The 21,842-nt window shown below is 62.8% G+C and overlaps 1 protein-coding gene across 3 annotated transcripts in view; it reads left to right on the forward strand.

Annotated features, from left to right (window-relative positions):
• The window catches only part of SNX17 (sorting nexin 17), a 65,968-nt gene that overhangs the window by 15,293 nt on the left and 28,833 nt on the right, over nt 1-21,842 (forward strand). For all 3 annotated transcript variants that reach the window (XM_075916276.1, XM_075916278.1, XM_075916279.1), the window contains exons 2-3: nt 21,076-21,150; nt 21,704-21,821. In XM_075916276.1, the coding sequence (XP_075772391.1) occupies nt 21,076-21,150; nt 21,704-21,821 (193 nt within the window). The remainder of the gene's footprint in view (nt 1-21,075; nt 21,151-21,703; nt 21,822-21,842) is intronic.

Genomic DNA, 21,842 nt, shown 5'->3' on the forward strand with positions numbered 1-21,842 from the left:
GTGCTGGGGTGGAGCAGTCTAGGGTGCGCCACAGACCTGCCTGCGGGGTCAGCACTGCAGGGCTGCATGCTCTGCTCCCGCCAGCCGGCGCTGCCGAGTGACTGTGCTGGGGTGGAGCAGTCTAGGGTGCGCCACAGACCTGCCTGTGGGGTCAGCACTGCAGGGCTGCATGCTCTGCTCCCGCCAGCCGGCGCTGCCGAGTGACTGTGCTGGGGTGGAGCAGTCTAGGGTGCGCCACAGACCTGCCTGTGGGGTCAGCACTGCAGGGCTGCATGCTCTGCTCCCGCCAGCCGGCGCTGCCGAGTGACTGTGCTGGGGTGGAGCAGTCTAGGGTGCGCCACAGACCTGCCTGTGGGGTCAGCACTGCAGGGCTGCATGCTCTGCTCCCGCCAGCCGGCGCTGCCGAGTGACTGTGCTGGGGTGGAGCAGTCTAGGGTGCGGCACAGACCTGCTTCTCCGTGGCTGTTGGGTCGCCCGTTCCTTTTGTACCAGTGTACCTTTTCTCCCTCCCTGGTGTTACTGCCGTGCTGCATGGGGAGAGAGCAGCCCCGTCCCCGCTGCTCCTGCCTCCGGCCAGAACACTCCTGGCGCCCTGGAATGGGGACACGGTGCCAAAGTAGGGATGTGAATTGCGCTTTTAAAAGCTAACTGGTTAAACTCTAAGGCTACGTCTACACTGGCCCCTTTTCCGGAAGGGGCATGTAAATTTCACCAGTCGTCGTCAGGAGCAAGGGAGCGGCCAGCAGGTCTTGGGTCTGGGATGTTGGGGAGCAATGGGGGGTCTCAGGAAGGGTCCTGTGTGGAGATGGCCATTAGCATGCGCCCTACTTCAAAGTAGGAATAAGACCCTCCGGAAAAGGGCACTTTTTCCGGAGGATCGGGGCCAGTGTAGACGCTCTTTTCCGGCTTTTTTAAAAGCCGGAAAAAAGCGGCGGACATTTTTATTTAAATGCCGCGGGGGATATTTAAATCCCCCGCGGATTTCCCTACGACGACTGGTGAAATTTACATGCCCCTTCCGGAAAAGGGGCCAGTGTAGACGTAGCCCTCCAGTGTGCCACAGCAGGCTGGCTAAACTGGACCAGTCCCCACACACACATCCGCAGTGTGCCACAGCCCGCTGGCTAAACTGGACCAGTCCCCTCCTTCCCCCACACCTGCAGTGTGCCACGGCAGGCTGGCTAAACTGGACCCTCCCTCTCCCCTCCCCCCCCCCCCGCAGTGTGCCACAGCAGGCTGGCTAAACTGGACCTGTCCCCCCCCCCCCCACACACACAAACCTGCAGTGTGCCACGGCAGGCTGGCTAAACTGGATCCTTCCCCCCCCCCCCCCCGCAGTGTGCCACAGCAGGCTGGCTTAACTGGACCAGCCCCCCTTCTCCCCCCGCAGTGTGCCACAGCCAGCTGGCTAAACTGGACCAGCCCCCCTCCCCCCCCCCCCCCCCGCCTGTGGCGTGCCACTCCAAGCTGGCTATTCCCCAGTGTGGAACTGCAGGCCGGGGGCTACTCCAGCCAGGTCAGGACCGCCTGTTCACTAGGAAGCCAGGAAGGCTCATGTCAAGGTTAACCTTTCACCTCTCCATGCCAAAGATGGCAAAACTACCAGAACAGATTTTTTCCAAGTCCAGCAGAAGCAGGAAGCCTGCCAGATGGGCCGTGTCAGTAGGAAGTTTTAATACAAATTGGTGAATTAAAGAAAGTCACTGGGGCCAGCTGGTATTCACCCAAGAGTTCCCAAGGAACTCAGATGTGAAATTGTGGCTCTGAATAGAGCTCTGCAAATCCTACACTCCCAGGGCTGGCCGGAGACCTCAGGAGTCACTGAGTCCAGCCCCTGCCCAAGGCAGGACCAACTGTGGGGGAAATCTCGTTCCCCTGGGGTACAGAGCCCCCAGAAGGGTCCGAGGCTGGAGGTCAAATCAGTGAGGCAGGAGAGAAATCTAGAAGGAAAAACTTTATGATGCAGGCTGTCACTTCCAAGAGTGAAAGCAGCCCTGAGATACAGGTTTAGGGATCCTTTATACAGAATGCTTAGACAGTTCAGTTGTTGATTAGTGATAGAAATGTAGCCGTGTTAGTCTGGGGTAGTTGAAGCAAAATGCAGGACAATGTAGCACTTTAAAGACTAACAAGATGGTTTATTAGGTGATGAGCTTTCGTGGGCCAGACCCACTTCCTCAGATCAAATAGTGGAAGAAAGTAGTCACAACCATATATACCAGTTGTTGATTGTTTTCTTTAACATATCAAAGTCTCAGCAGAAGTACTCTGAGATGTTTCTGTTCACACCAGGAGTGCTAGAAGTAAGTTTTACAGAACAAAGCCACATGAAAACTTGAGTGGAGAAGTTTACAAGGCAAACTGTGACAAAGATAAGGGTTTACTTGACAAATTGTGACAGACTAGGAGTATCCCTGAACTAGATTAGATTAGAGTTAATTTGTTTTCTCTCTGTTACAGGGAGAGAGGCCTGGAAAACTTTTTAACCCTTACAGCAGTTTTCTTTTAGAGAGTTTTGATTTTCTGCACAGTCCCTCCTTTAGACACAATTGGAGTTATTTGATTTTTCTCCCACACAACCCAACTCAATCATCCCAGCCAGGGCTTTGTCCAGCTGGGATTTAAACACCTCTAGGGATGGAGATTCCACCTCCTCCCTAGGGAACCCATCCCAGTGCTTCCCCACCCTCCTAGGGAAATAGTCTTTCCTAATATCCCACCTGGATCTCGTGCCCCATTGCTCCTTGTTCTGCCATCCATCACCACTGAGACCAGCATCTCGCCAGCCTCTTTGGAACCTCCCTTCAGGAAGTTGAAGGCTGCTGTCAAATCCCCCCCTCACTCTCCTCTTCTACAGACTAAACAGACCCAAACCCCTCAGCCTCTCCTCATAGGTCATGTGCTCCAGCCCCCTCATCATTTTCTTTGCCCTCCACTGGACCCTCTCTAATGCGTCCACAGACCACCTCAGGCCACACAAGTCTTTGAACCATCCCCTTCCCCAAGCCCTGCAGCCCGCAGAGAGTGCTAGGTACCTTGTCCCTGGATTGAGGAAAAGGTGTCCACACCCTCCCCTGCCACCACACACCTACAGACGGCATGTGGAGTGGAGCACCTCCTGGGACAGCTCCATCGCATGACCTTGGAAGGGGCGCTGCCGAAAGCTCACAGCCTCTGGGAGCCCATCACCTCTGGGTCACAGTAGGGATGTTAAGGACTAGTCGACTATCCGATAAGCAAATGCTTATCGCATAGTCACTTGACTAGTTGATTTTCCCCCCCCATCCTCCCCTTGTGGCCTCTATCAGAGGCAGCAAAGGTGGAGAGGGGAAGGGAAGAAGGGGTACTTAAAAGCGGTAGCGCTGCACAGCTGAGCCCTGGATCTGCTGTGCGGCACTGGCTCGTGTGGAGCCTGGGGTCACCTGGGGACTCCCCAACTGATCCTGGGCTCCAGCGTGGCATTTTCGTGGAACCCAGGATCAGCTGGGAAATCCCTGGGTTTTGGCCCCAGGCTCTGTGTGGCACTTAAAATCGGCAGTGTGGCACGGAGCCTGGGGTCAGTGAGAGTCCCCCGCTGACCCTGGGCTCCATGCTGCGCTGTCGATTTGAAATGCACAAGAGCCACCACTGGGGACGCTTGTACATTTTAAAGCTGAGTTCCGCATTCCTCCTTTGAAATGTACAAGAGCCCCAGCCCCAGCCCCAGCACGGGCTCTTGCACATTTCAATGGAGGAATGCAGAGGAAATTCCATCGACTATTCGAGGAGTCAGTGTGACGGCACGTTGGGGGTTCCCCGTCTCCTGCACCCCGAAATGGCACAAACAGACTGCACCAGCCAGTGGAATTGAGGGTGGTTTATTGCTCCTCCAGCACAGCGCAGCACAGATGTAATCTGGTCACAGGAACTGGGCTAGGATGCCTCAGGCCCCCTTGAGATGGGGGAGACTGGGCCCCTAAACTCCAGCTCCTCTCCCTAGGCTGTCTCATCCATGCCCTCCGACAGCCAGCAACCAACCCCCTAACTTCCAGCCCTGCCCCCCAGCCAAGGCAGCATTCCACCTTCCTTTGTTCCTCTCCATGGGGGGTGTCTGGCCACTGGTTTGCATAGTGACTCATCCTGTTTTGCTGGGTCGTGGTACCCACAGCAGCCAGTGGGGGTTCCCCCAGAGCCAGCAGCATAGAAACCAGCCAGGTACCCCCACTACGTCACAGTTCTCCCCCCTCCGAGAGCGAACTGAGCAGGGTCACTCCGCTCGTGACCTAGGGAAGTTCGGGTCCTCTGCGTGGGAACCCGCCCTGAGGACATGGGTGCTCCCCTTGACTCGGGCCGGCCGTGGCGAGGCCCCACATGAGCTGGCTTCCCTCTGTCCACTCGCCGCCCCGCTCCAGGGCGACTGGCACAGGCCTGTCCTCGGGGGTCACACCCACCCTTCCGCTGGCCTTGATCTCTGGCCAGGGTCTCTCGGGCTGGGGCCATGAGCCCAGCGAGCCTTCTCTGGACAGCCAGGGCGGCTTCCACCCCCGATGCTCCATCCAGGGAGGTCTTCCCCTCCCATAACTCTCTCAGCAAGCCCAGAGGGTCCTCTATCTGGGGTAGAGACCCCCAAGCCGCGTTCCTCCTGTCTTGGGCCTTCCCGCCCCTCTGGCAGGAGTCACAGGACCGGCAGTACCGCTGCACGGCTGTAAAGATTCCCGGCCAATAGAAGTGCTGGAGCAGCTTCAGCCGGGTGCTCCGGATCCCCCGGTGGCCCCCAACGGGGACATCGTGGGCCAAATACAGCAGCTTGAGGCGATACTTTCGGGGGACGACCAGCTGCCGCTGGACACCCCATGCCCTTGCCTTCCTGGGGGGGAGCCACTCATGGAACAGGAGCCCACGCTCCCGCAGGAATCTCTCCTGGCCACCTCTCCCCCGGGGCTGAGCTGCATGGAGGCCAGCCTGGTCCCTCAGCCTCTGCAAGGAGGGGTCTGCCTGCACCTCAGCCTGGAATTCAGCTGCTGAGGCAGGGATCGGGACCTGTCCCCCACCTCTGCCTAGGTCCGGAGTCCCAGCCTGGCTGGACCCCGTGTCCACTGGGATGGGACCCTGAGGACGCTGCCAGGAGTCCTTCCCTGGACCCACGTTGTCAGCCCCCCGCTGGCTCTGGCTCCGGGTAGTGACTAGAGCCCGCTGGGATTCATGGGGCCACTCCTCTAGGTCGTTCCCCATCAGCACCTCGGTGGGCAAGTGCGGGTGCACCCCCACTTCCTTGAGGCCTTCCTTCGCCCCCCATTTCAGATGCACCCTGGCTACAGGCACCTTAAACGGGGACCCGTCTATGCCCTTCAGGGTCAGCTGCGCGTGGGGTAGTATCCGCTCCTGGGCCACTATGTCAGATCGGGCCAGAGTCACCTCCGCCCCCGTGTCCCAGAAGCCCGTCACCTTCCTACCATCCACCTCCAGGGGTATGAGGCACTCGCTCCGCAGGGGCCGTCCTGCCCCCACCCGGTACACGGAGGAATCCGCCTCCTGAGAATCAGACCTCCCAGGGGAGGTGCACTGAGCATCCTTCCCCTCTCTCTGAGCTGAGGTTTGCCTGCCAGCCCCTGCCTCTGGGGCAGCCTGCCCTTCCTCCCGCCCCAGCCAGTTAACCCTGGACAGTCCCCGGTCCTGGGACCTGGTGCACTGAGCCCTCTTGTGGCCTTTTTGCCCACAGCGATGGCAAGTTAGGCTTTGGGCTGTCTCTGTCCAGGCCCTGGCTGGTTCTCTGGGGCGCAGACGACCTGTTCCTTGGTCTCGCCCCGTAGTTGACTCCCTCCGTCGCTCAGCCGAGATCCGGTCTCTGCGCGGTTCCCTTTCTCTCCGGGACTCCCGTTCACACCCGGACCGGCTCTCCGTGAACTCATCCGCCAGTCTCCCGGCCTCCTGGGGGTTCTCTGGTCTCCGGTCCTTGAGCCACAGCCTCAGTTTGGGTGGGCACGCTTCATAGAACTGCTCCATCATGACCAGCTTGAGCAGCTCCTCTGCGGTCTGGGCTCCAACTCCAGACACCCACTTGCGGCAGTATTGCGCCAGGCGGGAGGCCAGGTCCACATAGGTCTCCCGTGGCCCTTTCTGTACCCCCCGGAACTTCTTCCTGTATATCTCGGGGGTCAGCCCGAACTTGTGCAGCAGGGCCTCCTTGACTCGGTTGTAATCCCCTGGCTGTAGGTCCTCCAGCTGACTGAGCACTCCGGCCGCCTCCTGGCTCAGTGCGGGGATGAGCTCCTGCAGCCAGTCAGCTGGGGGAACCCGTTGCAGTCCACAGGCCCTCTCAAAGGAGCTGAGGAACCCGTCTATGTCACCCATGTCCTTCAATTGGGCCACCACGAGCCTCTCCAAGTGGCTGGCAGCCCTGGGACCTTGGGGCCCATCCGCACTTGGCGCAGCCGGTGCCCCGCCGGTTCTCCGCTCTGCCATGGCCAGCTCATGCTGTCGCTGCCTCTCTCGATCTTGGCGCTCCTTCTCTCGGTCCTCTACTTCCAATTCCCTGATCCGCAGCTGGATCTCCAGCCGCCGCAGCTCCGCTGGGCTGGCCCCTGCCCTAGATGGGCTACGGCTTGCAGGCCTCCCGGGAGACGCTGTCTCATCTCTCCGTTGGGTTCCAGCGCTCCTCCCCCTCTCTGAGCCTGACACACTCTCAGGGGGGGTCTGGCTGCTTCCCCTGGGGACAAGATCCTGGCCCTGTGGCTGGTCATTCTCTTCCAGCTGGGTAATCAGCTGGGCCTTGGTTGCTTTCCGCACAGGCAAGCCCCTCTCTCTGCACAGCCCCACCAGCTCTGCCTTCAAGAGTCGGGCGTAGGCCATCTGCCCGCTGGGCCCCTCGGTACAGACTCACCAGTCTAGTGCTGCAGCGCCCCACGATTCCCAGGAACCGCTTCGCTCTGTCTCCAGCACGCCTGGCTCCAGGGCTCTTGCTTCTACTGCGCCTTGTCGCTTGCCGCTGGGAGCTTCATCCACGGGGTGCAGTGCATCCCGCTCCTGACACCAGTGTGACGGCACGTTGGGGGTTCCCCGTCTCCTGCACCCCGAAATGGCACAAACAGACTGCACCAGCCAGTGGAATTGAGGGTGGTTTATTGCTCCTCCAGCACAGCGCAGCACAGATGTAATCTGGTCACAGGAACTGGGCTAGGATGCCTCAGGCCCCCTTGAGATGGGGGAGACTGGGCCCCTAAACTCCAGCTCCTCTCCCTAGGCTGTCTCATCCATGCCCTCCGACAGCCAGCAACCAACCCCCTAACTTCCAGCCCTGCCCCCCAGCCAAGGCAGCATTCCACCTTCCTTTGTTCCTCTCCATGGGGGGTGTCTGGCCACTGGTTTGCATAGTGACTCATCCTGTTTTGCTGGGTCGTGGTACCCACAGCAGCCAGTGGGGGTTCCCCCAGAGCCAGCAGCATAGAAACCAGCCAGGTACCCCCACTACGTCACAGTCAGTTAACCCTTACTTAGTATCCTTAGGCCCCACTGGCTCCCCAGGGACCGTATGAGGAATCTGTCCCTTTCTCTGAGCGCTCCGTGGGGTTGGCCCAAGCTCTCCATGTGAAAGCTGGCACTGTCGCTCTCAGATGAGCAGGGCTATGTCTACACTGGCAGTATCTTGTGCAAGAACATCTTGCGCACAGGGTCTTGTGCAAGAAAACGTCCACACTGCCGTGTGCGAGCTGAGCTTTTGCGCAAGAGCGCCCATGGCAGTGTGGACATTCTCTTGCGCAAGAAAGCTCTGATGGCCATTTTATCCATAGAGCTTTCTTGCGCAAGAAATCTCTGCGGAGCAACCACGCTGCTCTCTTGCGCAAGAGGGCTTACGCCTGTTAAAAGAGCATAGCTCTTGCTCAAGAAGCCCTCTCTTACCACGCCGTACATTTCCTTGACAAGAGCAGGCGGGCAGTGTGGACACTGCGGATTCTTGCGCAAGAACGGCCATACTTGCGTAAGAAGCCGCAAGTGTAGACATAGCCCAGGAGGCCAGGGTCTCCCCGCCCTGAAATGTGGGGCCTTGGCCTAGCCTGGGAGCAATCTCTGGGAGGAGCCAGGCGGGATCCTGTCTTCCTCTAGGGTGAGCCATGCGGCTTCATCACCTCCTTAGGCTGAGCTGCTGGGCCTTTGGTTCCCTTGCTGCACTCAGTGAGTCCTGCTGAGACAGCACCTGTGGGAGCGGCGTCTATGGGGCCATGGTAGGCAGACAGGCGAGTGCGTTAGTGGCCTGGCTCGTGGCACAGGAAGTCATCGATTAGCACAAAGAAAGTTACTGCAGAGTCTATTCTGGTCAACAGAAATCTTTTACCCTCTGATCCCACCTGTCCCAGAGCGTGTGCGCCCGACGCCTCCAGCAGCCAAACCTCCCCCCGCTCCAGCGCTTCCCCAGCCTGGCTTCTTGCTGAGCACGCTAGGTGCTAGGTATCAAAATCCTGGTGACTGGGTTTGCCATTCGAATGCTCCGTTAGAAGGGCCAAGCCCGTGGCACCTTGGAGCCATACATCCCTGAGTCTCTGGGCCTCTGCAGCGAGTGAACAACCTTCCCAGCCCTCGCTAATGCCACAGAACACAGGGGAAACTGAGGCACACATCCAATCCATATTGCAGAAGTTCCTACTTTGTCACAGAGGTGGAGCACTGGGCAGGGCACCTGCAGAGTTGCTGGTGTCACGTCAGCCCCCCAACTCACCCATGCTGGCCCCTTCTCCCATTCCCCTTAGCCATGGTGCCGTGGAGTGAGTGTCTGCTGTAGCCCAGGCCTGGTCTGTGGAGTGCTGCATGGCTGGGACAGGGCGGAGGCTCTCCTTGGCTGTTTGCAGTCTGGGTGCAGTGTGCCTTTGCCCCACAATGGCTGCTAGCCCTCGTGCTGGGGGCAGAAGGGTGCCCTCCCTCCTCCCTATGCTCCCCGTGTCTGCTGCTATCCTGAGAGTCCCCTGCCACTGCTGAGAGGATGGTACTTCTCCCGGGGCTGGCAGCAAGGGCTCTACACAGCCAGGCTGCGAGCCTGGCTGGGGAATCGCCCTCACCTTCAGATTGCCTGCCTTGTGGTGGGCTCGCTGTGCCTTGGGGGTGACTGGAGCTGTGACTAGGGAAAGCGGCCCTGGGGTCTCACGGCTCCACACCACTGCACCATTCCCTGTTGTCACCTTCCCCTGGGCCCCGTGCTCGTGCTGGAACTGGGTCTGGCTGGGCTGTGAGCCAAGGCAGCCTCTGGCATGCTGCCCTCCCTGCGCATCCCTCAGCTCCTCATTGGCATTCCAGGCAGGGCTGCCCCTGCCTCTGCACGGCACAGCTCCTTGCTGCCTTGAGGCACTGCCCTTGGCACTGGCAGAGCCAGTTCCTCTGGCTTCTGGAGCGTGCCAGTGTGGTAGAGGCCTGGCAGGAAGTGAGTGGTCCCTGGCCCTGCCCTCCTTGGGCAACTGCCAACCCCCAGCGCCCTGCTATCCCATCCTGGGCATGCTCCCCCAGGTCTGCCAAGGAGAGGGTCCTGGGTGCCACTCACGGCAAAGGGACTACAAGCCTGTCCTGTGAGCGTGGGAAAGGCTTTGGCACCTCAGGGCCAGCTGGAGATGGATCCGTGCGGGAGTTCCCTGCCAGGCGGGGGTGGAGCCCGGCTGGAGATGGACCCGTGCGGGAGTTCCCTGCCAGGCGGGGGTGGAGCCCGGCTGGAGATGGACCCGTGCGGGAGTTCCCTGCCAGGCGGGGGTGGAGCCCGGCTGGAGATGGACCCGTGCGGGAGTTCCCTGCCAGGCGGGGGTGGAGCCCGGCTGGAGATGGACCCGTGCGGGAGTTCCCTGCCAGGCGGGGGTGGAGCCCGGCTGGAGATGGACCCGTGCGGGAGTTCCCTGTCAGGCGGGGGTGGAGCCCGGCTGGAGATGGACCCGTGCGGGAGTTCCCTGCCAGGCGGGGGTGGAGCCCGGCTGGAGATGGACCCGTGTGGGAGTTCCCTGCCAGGCGGGGGTGGAGCCCGGCTGGAGATGGACCCGTGTGGGAGTTCCCTGCCAGGCGGGGGTGGAGCCTGGCTGGAGATGGACCCGTGTGGGAGTTCCCTGTCAGGCGGGGGTGGAGCCCGGCTGGAGATGGACCCGTGCGGGAGTTCCCTGTCAGGCGGGGGTGGAGCCCGGCTGGAGATGGACCCGTGCGGGAGTTCCCTGCCAGGCGGGGGTGGAGCCCGGCTGGAGATGGACCCGTGTGGGAGTTCCCTGCCAGGCGGGGGTGGAGCCCGGCTGGAGATGGACCCGTGCGGGAGTTCCCTGCCAGGCGGGGGTGGAGCCCGGCTGGAGATGGACCCGTGCGGGAGTTCCCTGCCAGGCGGGGGTGGAGCCCGGCTGGAGATGGACCCGTGTGGGAGTTCCCTGCCAGGCGGGGGTGGAGCCCGGCTGGAGATGGATCCGTGCGGGAGTTCCCTGCCAGGCGGGGGTGGAGGCCGGCTGGAGATGGATCCGTGCGGGAGTTCCCTGCCAGGCGGGGGTGGAGCCCGGCTGGAGATGGACCCGTGCGGGAGTTCCCTGCCAGGCGGGGGTGGAGCCCGGCTGGAGATGGACCCGTGCGGGAGTTCCCTGCCAGGCGGGGGTGGAGCCCGGCTGGAGATGGACCCGTGCGGGAGTTCCCTGCCAGGCGGGGGTGGAGCCCGGCTGGAGATGGACCCGTGTGGGAGTTCCCTGCCAGGCGGGGGTGGAGCCCGGCTGGAGATGGACCCGTGCGGGAGTTCCCTGTCAGGCGGGGGTGGAGCCCGGCTGGAGATGGACCCGTGCGGGAGTTCCCTGCCAGGCGGGGGTGGAGCCCGGCTGGAGATGGACCCGTGCGGGAGTTCCCTGCCAGGCGGGGGTGGAGCCCGGCTGGAGATGGACCCGTGCGGGAGTTCCCTGTCAGGCGGGGGTGGAGCCCGGCTGGAGATGGACCCGTGCGGGAGTTCCCTGCCAGGCGGGGGTGGAGCCCGGCTGGAGATGGACCCGTGCGGGAGTTCCCTGTCAGGCGGGGGTGGAGCCCGGCTGGAGATGGACCCGTGCGGGAGTTCCCTGTCAGGCGGGGGTGGAGCCCGGCTGGAGATGGACCCGTGTGGGAGTTCCCTGCCAGGCGGGGGTGGAGCCCGGCTGGAGATGGACCCGTGTGGGAGTTCCCTGCCAGGCGGGGGTGGAGCCCGGCTGGAGATGGACCCGTGTGGGAGTTCCCTGCCAGGCGGGGGTGGAGCCCGGCTGGAGATGGACCCGTGCGGGAGTTCCCTGTCAGGCGGGGGTGGAGCCCGGCTGGAGATGGATCCGTGCGGGAGTTCCCTGCCAGGCGGGGGTGGAGCCCGGCTGGAGATGGACCCGTGCGGGAGTTCCCTGCCTGGCGGGGGTGGAGCCTGGCTGGAGATGGACCCGTGCGGGAGTTCCCTGCCTGGCGGGGGTGGAGCCCGGCTGGAGATGGACCTGTGCGGGAGTTCCCTGCCAGGCGGGGGTGGAGCCCGGCTGGAGATGGACCCGTGCGGGAGTTCCCTGCCAGGCGGGGGTGGAGCCCGGCTGGAGATGGACCCGTGCGGGAGTTCCCTGCCAGGCGGGGGTGGAGCCCGGCTGGAGATGGACCCGTGCGGGAGTTCCCTGCCAGGCGGGGGTGGAGCCCGGCTGGAGATGGACCCGTGCGGGAGTTCCCTGTCAGGCGGGGGTGGAGCCCGGCTGGAGATGGACCCGTGCGGGAGTTCCCTGCCAGGCGGGGGTGGAGCCCGGCTGGAGATGGACCCGTGCGGGAGTTCCCTGTCAGGCGGGGGTGGAGCCCGGCTGGAGATGGACCCGTGCGGGAGTTCCCTGCCAGGCGGGGGTGGAGCCCGGCTGGAGATGGACCCGTGCGGGAGTTCCCTGCCAGGCGGGGGTGGAGCCCGGCTGGAGATGGACCCGTGCGGGAGTTCCCTGCCAGGCGGGGGTGGAGCCCGGCTGGAGATGGACCCGTGCGGGAGTTCCCTGCCAGGCGGGGGTGGAGCCCGGCTGGAGATGGACCCGTGCGGGAGTTCCCTGCCAGGCGGGGGTGGAGCCCGGCTGGAGATGGACCCGTGCGGGAGTTCCCTGTCAGGCGGGGGTGGAGCCCGGCTGGAGATGGACCCGTGTGGGAGTTCCCTGCCAGGCGGGGGTGGAGCCCGGCTGGAGATGGACCCGTGCGGGAGTTCCCTGTCAGGCGGGGGTGGAGCCCGGCTGGAGATGGACCCGTGCGGGAGTTCCCTGCCAGGCGGGGGTGGAGCCCGGCTGGAGATGGACCCGTGCGGGAGTTCCCTGTCAGGCGGGGGTGGAGCCCGGCTGGAGATGGACCCGTGCGGGAGTTCCCTGTCAGGCGGGGGTGGAGCCCGGCTGGAGATGGACCCGTGCGGGAGTTCCCTGCCAGGCGGGGGTGGAGCCTGGCTGCAGATGGACCCGTGCGGGAGTTCCCTGTCAGGCGGGGGTGGAGCCCGGCTGGAGATGGACCCGTGTGGGAGTTCCCTGCCAGGCAGGGGTGGAGGCCGGCTGGAGATGGACCGGTGCGGGAGTTCCCTGTCAGGCGGGGGTGGAGGCCGGCTGGAGATGGACCCGTGTGGGAGTTCCCTGCCAGGCGGGGGTGGAGCCCGGCTGGAGATGGACCCGTGCGGGAGTTCCCTGCCTGGCGGGGGTGGAGCCTGGCTGGAGATGGACCCGTGCGGGAGTTCCCTGCCAGGCAGGGGTGGAGGCCGGCTGGAGATGGACCTGTGCGGGAGTTCCCTGCCAGGCGGGGGTGGAGCCCGGCTGGAGATGGACCCGTGCGGGAGTTCCCTGCCAGGCGGGGGTGGAGCCCGGCTGGAGATGGACCCGTGCGGGAGTTCCCTGCCTGGCGGGGGTGGAGCCTGGCTGGAGATGGACCCGTGCGGGAGTTCCCTGCCAGGCGGGGGTGGAGCCCGGCTGGAGATGGACCCGTGCGGGAGTTCCCTGCCAGGCGGGGGTGGAGCCCGGCTGGAGATGGACCCGTGTGGGAGTTCCCTGCCAGGCGGGGGTGGAGCCTGGCTGGAGATGGGGGTGGAGCCCGTGTGGGAGTTCCCTGCCAGGCGGGGGTGGAGCCCGTGTGGGAGTTCCCTGCCAGGCGGGGGTGGAGCCCGTGTGGGAGTTCCCTGCCAGGCGGGGGTGGAGCCCGTGTGGGAGTTCCCTGCCAGGCGGGGGTGGAGCCCGTGTGGGAGTTCCCTGCCTGGCGGGGGTGGAGCCCGGCTGGAGATGGACCCATGCGGGAGTTCCCTGCCAGGCGGGGGTGGAGCCCGGCTGGAGATGGACCTGTGCGGGAGTTCCCTGCCTGGCGGGGGTGGAGCCCGGCTGGAGATGGACCCGTGCGGGAGTTCCCTGCCAGGCGGGGGTGGAGCCCGGCTGGAGATGGACCCGTGCGGGAGTTCCCTGCCAGGCGGGGGTGGAGCCCGGCTGGAGATGGACCCGTGTGGGAGTTCCCTGCCAGGCGGGGGTGGAGCCCGTGTGGGAGTTCCCTGCCAGGCGGGGGTGGAGCCCGGCTGGAGATGGACCCGTGTGGGAGTTCCCTGCCAGGCGGGGGTGGAGCCCGGCTGGAGATGGACCCATGTGGGAGTTCCCTGCCAGGCGGGGGTGGAGCCCGGCTGGAGATGGACCCGTGCGGGAGTTCCCTGTCAGGCGGGGGTGGAGCCCGGCTGGAGATGGACCCGTGCGGGAGTTCCCTGCCTGGCGGGGGTGGAGCCTGGCTGGAGATGGACCCGTGCGGGAGTTCCCTGCCAGGCGGGGGTGGAGCCCGGCTGGAGATGGACCCGTGCGGGAGTTCCCTGCCAGGCGGGGGTGGAGCCCGGCTGGAGATGGACCCGTGTGGGAGTTCCCTGCCAGGCGGGGGTGGAGCCTGGCTGGAGATGGGGGTGGAGCCCGTGTGGGAGTTCCCTGCCAGGCGGGGGTGGAGCCCGTGTGGGAGTTCCCTGCCAGGCGGGGGTGGAGCCCGTGTGGGAGTTCCCTGCCAGGCGGGGGTGGAGCCCGTGTGGGAGTTCCCTGCCAGGCGGGGGTGGAGCCCGTGTGGGAGTTCCCTGCCAGGCGGGGGTGGAGGCCGGCTGGAGATGGACCCGTGCGGGAGTTCCCTGCCAGGCGGGGGTGGAGCCCGGCTGGAGATGGACCCGTGTGGGAGTTCCCTGCCAGGCGGGGGTGGAGCCCGGCTGGAGATGGACCCGTGCGGGAGTTCCCTGCCAGGCGGGGGTGGAGCCCGGCTGGAGATGGACCTGTGCGGGAGTTCCCTGCCAGGCGGGGGTGGAGGCCGGCTGGAGATGGACCCGTGCGGGAGTTCCCTGCCAGGCGGGGGTGGAGCCCGGCTGGAGATGGACCCGTGCGGGAGTTCCCTGCCAGGCGGGGGTGGAGCCCGGCTGGAGATGGACCCGTGCGGGAGTTCCCTGCCAGGCGGGGGTGGAGGCCGGCTGGAGATGGACCCGTGCGGGAGTTCCCTGTCAGGCGGGGGTGGAGCCCGGCTGGAGATGGACCCGTGCGGGAGTTCCCTGCCTGGCGGGGGTGGAGCCCGGCTGGAGATGGACCCGTGCGGGAGTTCCCTGCCAGGCGGGGGTGGAGCCCGGCTGGAGATGGACCTGTGCGGGAGTTCCCTGCCTGGCGGGGGTGGAGCCCGGCTGGAGATGGACCCGTGCGGGAGTTCCCTGCCAGGCGGGGGTGGAGGCCGGCTGGAGATGGACCCGTGTGGGAGTTCCCTGCCAGGCGGGGGTGGAGCCCGGCTGGAGATGGACCCGTGCGGGAGTTCCCTGCCAGGCGGGGGTGGAGCCCGGCTGGAGATGGATCCGTGCGGGAGTTCCCTGCCAGGCGGGGGTGGAGCCCGGCTGGAGATGGATCCGTGCGGGAGTTCCCTGCCAGGCGGGGGTGGAGCCCGGCTGGAGATGGACCTGTGCGGGAGTTCCCTGCCAGGCGGGGGTGGAGCCTGGCTGGAGATGGACCTGTGCGGGAGTTCCCTGCCTGGCGGGGGTGGAGCCCGGCTGGAGATGGACCCGTGCGGGAGTTCCCTGCCAGGCGGGGGTGGAGCCCGGCTGGAGATGGACCCGTGCGGGAGTTCCCTGCCAGGCGGGGGTGGAGCCCGGCTGGAGATGGACCCGTGTGGGAGTTCCCTGCCAGGCGGGGGTGGAGCCCGGCTGGAGATGGACCCGTGCGGGAGTTCCCTGCCTGGCGGGGGTGGAGCCTGGCTGGAGATGGACCCGTGCGGGAGTTCCCTGCCAGGCGGGGGTGGAGCCTGGCTGCAGATGGACCCGTGCGGGAGTTCCCTGCCAGGCGGGGGTGGAGCCTGGCTGGAGATGGACCCGTGCGGGAGTTCCCTGCCAGGCGGGGGTGGAGCCCGGCTGGAGATGGACCCGTGCGGGAGTTCCCTGTCAGGCGGGGGTGGAGGCTGGCTGGAGATGGACCCGTGCGGGAGTTCCCTGCCTGGCGGGGGTGGAGCCTGGCTGGAGATGGACCCGTGCGGGAGTTCCCTGCCAGGCGGGGGTGGAGCCTGGCTGCAGATGGACCCGTGCGGGAGTTCCCTGCCTGGCGGGGGTGGAGCCCGGCTGGAGATGGACCCGTGCGGGAGTTCCCTGCCAGGCGGGGGTGGAGCCCGGCTGGAGATGGACCCGTGCGGGAGTTCCCTGCCAGGCGGGGGTGGAGCCCGGCTGGAGATGGACCCGTGCGGGAGTTCCCTGCCTGGCGGGGGTGGAGCCTGGCTGGAGATGGACCCGTGCGGGAGTTCCCTGCCAGGCGGGGGTGGAGCCCGGCTGGAGATGGACCCGTGTGGGAGTTCCCTGCCAGGCGGGGGTGGAGCCTGGCTGGAGATGGGGGTGGAGCCCGTGTGGGAGTTCCCTGCCAGGCGGGGGTGGAGCCCGTGTGGGAGTTCCCTGCCAGGCGGGGGTGGAGCCCGTGTGGGAGTTCCCTGCCAGGCGGGGGTGGAGCCCATGTGGGAGTTCCCTGCCTGGCGGGGGTGGAGCCCGGCTGGAGATGGACCCGTGCGGGAGTTCCCTGCCAGGCGGAGGTGGAGCCCGTGTGGGAGTTCCCTGCCAGGCGGGGGTGGAGCCCATGCGGGAGTTCCCTGCCTGGCGGGGGTGGAGCCTGGCTGGAGATGGACCCGTGCGGGAGTTCCCTGCCAGGCGGGGGTGGAGCCCGTGCGGGAGTTCCCTGCCTGGCGGGGGTGGAGCCCGGCTGGAGATGGACCCGTGTGGGAGTTCCCTGCCTGGCGGGGGTGGAGGCCGGCTGGAGATGGACCCGTGCGGGAGTTCCCTGCCAGGCGGGGGTGGAGCCCGGCTGGAGATGGACCCGTGTGGGAGTTCCCTGCCAGGCGGGGGTGGAGCCCGGCTGGAGATGGACCCGTGTGGGAGTTCCCTGCCAGGCGGGGGTGGAGCCCGGCTGGAGATGGACCCGTGTGGGAGTTCCCTGCCAGGCGGGGGTGGAGCCCGGCTGGAGATGGACCCGTGTGGGAGTTCCCTGCCTGGTGGGGGTGGAGCCCGGCTGGAGATGGACCCGTGCTAGACCGATCAGCCCTGGCAAGGTCCTTGGACTCGAGTCAGATCACCTGTCAGGCTTCCTGTCTGCAGCCCAGAGTGGGCGGGACTTCCTGCCGGCCCCAGGCTGCACCAGAGTGCCACATTCGTCCTTTGCAATGTACAAGAGCCCCCAGTGGGCTCACGCTGGTGCTCTGGTACATTTCAGAGGAATGCGGAAGTGCCTATCGACTAGTTGAGCAGTGGATGGAAATTCCATCGACTTCTCAACTGGTCAGTTAACTGCAATTTAACATTCTTCGTCTTGGAGGATTCTGCATCCCTGGCCATTTTAAAATCCAGATTGGCTGCTTTTTTATTGGCTCTGCCCTGGCACCCTTCCTTAAAGCCCCTTCGGAGGCACCTCCTGGCAGACTTCCCTTCTGTTTGCCCTGCTGAAATCTAGGCACTCATACTAGCACTCTTCCGGGCTGTCTTTGGCATGGCACAAGTTGTCAGCAGCATTTGTGAGCTAGAGGTAGGAACATGGGACAGGAAGGGGCCTCCTGCGGGCAGGGCATAGAACATAAACAGGAGCAGTGGTCCGGCTAGCCCTGCATCCTGTGAAGAGTCAGTAGCCAATGCCAGGTGTTTCAGAGGGAGTGACCAGAAGTGGGCAGTTTCTCAGGTGATCCAGCTCTTGCTGTCTAGTCCCAGTTTCTGGCAGTCAGAGGTAGGGGACACCCAAAGCACAGCATTGTGTCCTGACTGTCTTGGCCAATGGCCATTGAACTAGCACTCTCTGGTTTCAGCTCAGCACTACACAGCATCTCCTGGAAGTGAGTTCCACAGCTCCATTGTGCTCTCTTCTGTTCGCTTCCTTGGGAGCAGCTGGACAGGACACTGGGCTGGAGGGATCTTTGGTCTGACCCGGTGTGGTCATTCTGTGGTGTGTGAAGAACTACTTCCTTACATTTCTTTCGCACCTGCCACCAGAGCCATCCCTTCGGAGTGGCCGCCCTGAACCCTGCTCTTTGGGGTCCTCGTGGTGATTGGCTGGCATGGTGTCATATCCACAGGGCTTGCTGCTTTATTGGCAGCGGGGTTAGCGCCTGGCCCAGTCACCTGCGCTTTGGTGAAGTGAGTCCCCTGCCCTGGCTGGAGCCCTAAGCCACTGTGGCACTATTGCCAAGAGTAGGCCAGATCCGTCCCGCGAGCATGGCCGCTGATACAGAGCGGGCACCCCTAACCCATGGGAGCTGACTTGTCCTGGGCCCCACATTCTCCTAGGGATGGTCCTGCCGGCTAATGTAATTGAGTGAAACTGGTTCATGTGTTAAGCGAATGGGTAAATTACATTTCCTAGTCACGAGTGTGGAGACCTCTGTCGTATCCCCAAGGTCATCTCTCCTCCTATGGCGTCACTTCCATACTCCCAATCGGTTTTGTTGCCTTTGTGGTTTTTCCATTCTAAAATATCCTTTTTTGAAAGGAGTAGACCAGAACTGCCCACTGTGTTCAAGGCATGGGTGTGCCATGGATTTATCGGGTAGCAGTATGATATGGGAGTGCATGGCTTGCGAGGAGGCTGGGTGCAAGGTCTGGGAGGCATTATGGATGCAGGAGCAGGGGTGCAGAGGTTTGGGTTACATGAGGGGTAGGGAGGGGCTGTGGTGCCAGAGGCAGGCTCTGGCCAGGAGGCCCTTGGCTGGCTCCCAGGCAGCAGCCCAGCTAGTTCCTCAGCCAGGGTCCCTGCCTTCCCTTCCCTTCCAGTGCTGGCTGCAGAGGCCATGGGTGGCTGACTCTGAACTGAGCGAGCTTGGGCAGGGGAGGGGTACTTTGCGTGTTGCCTGGCCTGCAAACAGGCAGCTCCCATTGGTCAATAGAAGTGGCAAGAATTTGCTGGGGATGGGGTGCAGTATGTAAAATCTCTCCCCTCCCTCCTCTGGGGCTTGCAGCGTCAAGAGAGCTCTTCTGAGTGCAAAGGAGGGGCGAGGAAGGGCAGGCAGAGAGCCTGGCAGAGGCTCCGGTGGCTTGGTGGGCTGGATTTGTCCTGCAGGCCATATTTTTCCCACGTGGTCTCTGAGGGCCATGAATACATGCATGAGCCACTTGTCCATAAGGTGGCCTGCTGCATTCAGTGCCTGTGTTCCTTGTTTGCCTGCTGGGGAGTTTGCGCCAGCTTTTGCCCTGAGATGGGGAGCAGGGGAATTAGCCTAAGATTAGAGAATGATTCTTAGGTGTATCAGGCTCTCCTAGAGCTGGAAGAGACCTCAGGAGGTCATCAAGTCCAGCCCCCTGCCCAAGGCAGGACCAATCCCAACTAAATCAACCCAGCCAAGGCTTTGTCAAGCCGAGACTTAAACACCTCTAGGGATGGAGATTCCACCCCCTCCCTAGGTATCCCATCCCAGTGCTTCACTGCCCTCCTAGGGAAATAGTTTTTCCTAATCTCCGACCTAGACCACCCACCGCCCCCGCAACTGAGAGCTTTGCTCCTTGTTCTGCCATCTGTCACCACTAAGAACAGCCTCTCTCCATCCTCGTTGGAACCCAGCTGCAGGGAGTTAGAGGCGGCTATCAAATCCCCCCTCACTCTTCTCTTCTGCAGACTGAGCAAACCCAAATCCCTCTTAGTCTTTCCTCATAGCTCATGTGCTCCAGCCCCCTAATCTTTTTGGTTGTCCACTTCTGGGCTTCCTGCAATGTGTCCACATCCTTTCTGTAGTGGGGGGCCCAGAACTGGACACAGTTCTCCAGATGTGGCCTCACCAAAGCCGAATAAAGGGGAATAATCACTTCTCTAGATCTGCTGGCAGTGCTCCTCCTAATGCACCCCATTTGCCTTCAAGGGCACACTGGTGACTCATCTCCAGCTTCTCATCTACTGCAGTCCCCAGGTCCTTTTCTGCAGAACTGCTACTTGGCCACCAGCCTGTACCAATGCTTGGGATTCTTCCATCCCAAGGGCAGGACTCTGCACTTGTCCTTGTTGAACCTCCGCAGATTCCTTTTGGCCCAATCCTCTCAGTCTACTCTGTCCAGGTCACTCTGGACCCTATCCCTGCCCTCTAGCGTATCTACCTCTCCCCTTAGCTTAGTGTCATCTGCAAACTTGCTGAAGGTGCAACCCATCCCCTAATTCAGGTCATTAATAAAGACGTTGAACAAAACTGGTCCTCGAACCGATCCTTGGGAGTGCAATCCTTGTGGCACTCCGCTAGAAACCGACCGCCAACCTGACACTGAGCCATTAATCGCTACCTGTTGGGCCCGACAGCCTAGCCATCTTACCGCCCATGGATCCAGACTTCCTTAACTTGCTGGCAAGAGCATTGTGGGAGACCGTATCATGCTTCCTCCCTAAACTGCCAGGTTTCCTGGTGCTGCTCCTTCCCTGATGGGGCGCCTCAGGGCTCTCTGTGGAAGTGATCCAGGCCTGTGGGTTTGTCAGTTGCATGCTGGGGGCGCTGAATGAAGTCAGCCTGGGCTCTAGTGCAGTGTCTCTCCCCTCAGCAAGGGTGCAATAAAGTTCTCTCCCTCACTGGCCTCTGCCTCTACTCCTGCTGCTCCCAAGATCATAGAATCATAGACTCATAGGACTGGAAGGGACCTCGAGAGGTCATCGAGTCCAGCCCCCCGCCCTCAAGGCAGGACAAAGCTCCGTCTACACCATCCCTGACAGATGTCTATCTAACCTGTTCTTAAATATCTCCAGAGAGGGAGATTCCACCACCTCCCTTGGCAATTTATTCCAATATTTGACCACCCTGACAGTTAGGAATTTTTTCCTAATGTCCAATCTAAACCTCCCCTGCTGCACTTTAAGCCCATTACTCCTTGTCCTGTCCTCAGAAACCAAGAGGAACAAATTTTCTCCTTCCTCCTTGTGATACCCTTTTAGATATTTGAAAACCGCTATCATGTCCCCCCTTAATCTTCTTTTTTCCAAACTAAACAAGCCCAGTTCATGAAGCCTGGCTTCATAGGTCATGTTCTCTAGACCTTTAATCATTCTTGTCGCTCTTCTCTGTACCCTTTCCAGTTTCTCCACATCTTTCTTGAAATGTGGCGCCCAGAACTGGACACAGTACTCCAGCTGAGGCCTATCTAGTGTAGAGTAGAGCGGCAGAATGACTTCACGAGTTTTGTTTACAACACACCTGTTGATACAACCTAGAATCATATTTGCTTTTTTTGCAACAGCATCACACTGTTGACTCATTCAACTAGTGGTCCACTATGACCCCTAGATCCCTTTCTGCCATGCTCCTTCCTAGACAGTCGCTTCCCATCTTGTATGTATGGAACTGATTGTTCCTTCCTAAGTGCAGCACTTTGCACATCCCAGGCTCTCGCCCGGCCTGGTTGCAGCAGAGCCAGCCCTGGCTCCTGGAGGCTGCTGGTGGGCTTCCTAAAGCCACTGCCCCTGCAGCAGCAGCCAGGCTGAGCAGGAGCTCCTGCCACATGGCAAAACCCAGGTGGGCCGGAACTTGGAATAGGCCTTCTGAGCTCACTTCTTGCCCTGGGGCCTGAGCTGTGGCAGGGGCTAAGCAAGGCAGGGTGAGGGCAGTGCCCAGGCCAGGGCGTGGGTGAGTGCTTACCTGCCCCTGCTTAGCAAGCTCTGGGCCCTCTTCTCTGCCCCTCTGACTCTGGGCCTTTCCCTGCAGGCCTATAACATCCACGTGAACGGCGTGCTGCACTGCCGTGTGCGCTACAGCCAGCTGCTGGGCCTGCACGAACAGGTGGGTCGCTCCCTCCCCGGCCAGGAACAGACCCTCCCACTGCAGCACTTGGGGCTTCTCCCCAGTCATGGTGCCCAGCGTCTCCGGCCCTGCTTCCCATGTGAGCGAGAGGGGCAGAGTCTGGCCCATGGGGGAAAGCTGAGCTGAGTTGGTGCTCAGGTGCTGTGCAGGGTCCCGTGCCAGCCCCCCAGCTGGAGCCTGGAGATAGGGCTGTTGGAGTCCATGGGGCTGCTCTGGGCAGGACGAGCTGAGAGCATGTTGTGTCCGTGCGAAGCCAGCCCAGCGCCCGGGATGGAGCTCATACTGCTCCCCAGAGGGATACTATATGGAGAGAGACTGGCAGGGACCTCACGCGGCCATTGAGTCCAGCCCCCTGCCCTCGCACCATTGCACGGCACTTCCTTGGCTGAGGCAGTGTGGTCAGGCGCCGCCTCACCCTCGCAGGAGGGACACTGTACCCTGCAGAGGGCGTGGAAGGTTGGGCCTGGGGGGACCCGTGGGCGGGTCTGTTTGGGCTTTCCCCCGTGTCTCAAGCTCTGCGCTCTCCTGCCAGCTACGGAAAGAATATGGGGCCAATGTGGTGCCGGCGTTTCCGCCCAAGAAGCTCTTCACCCTCACCCCGGCAGAGGTGGAGCAGCGGCGGGAGCAGCTGGAGAAGTACATGCAGGCAGGTAAGTGGGGGTGCGGAGAGC

Source organism: Pelodiscus sinensis, unplaced genomic scaffold, assembly GCF_049634645.1.
Source record: "Pelodiscus sinensis isolate JC-2024 unplaced genomic scaffold, ASM4963464v1 ctg80, whole genome shotgun sequence".
Lineage (NCBI taxonomy): Eukaryota > Metazoa > Chordata > Testudines > Trionychidae > Pelodiscus > Pelodiscus sinensis.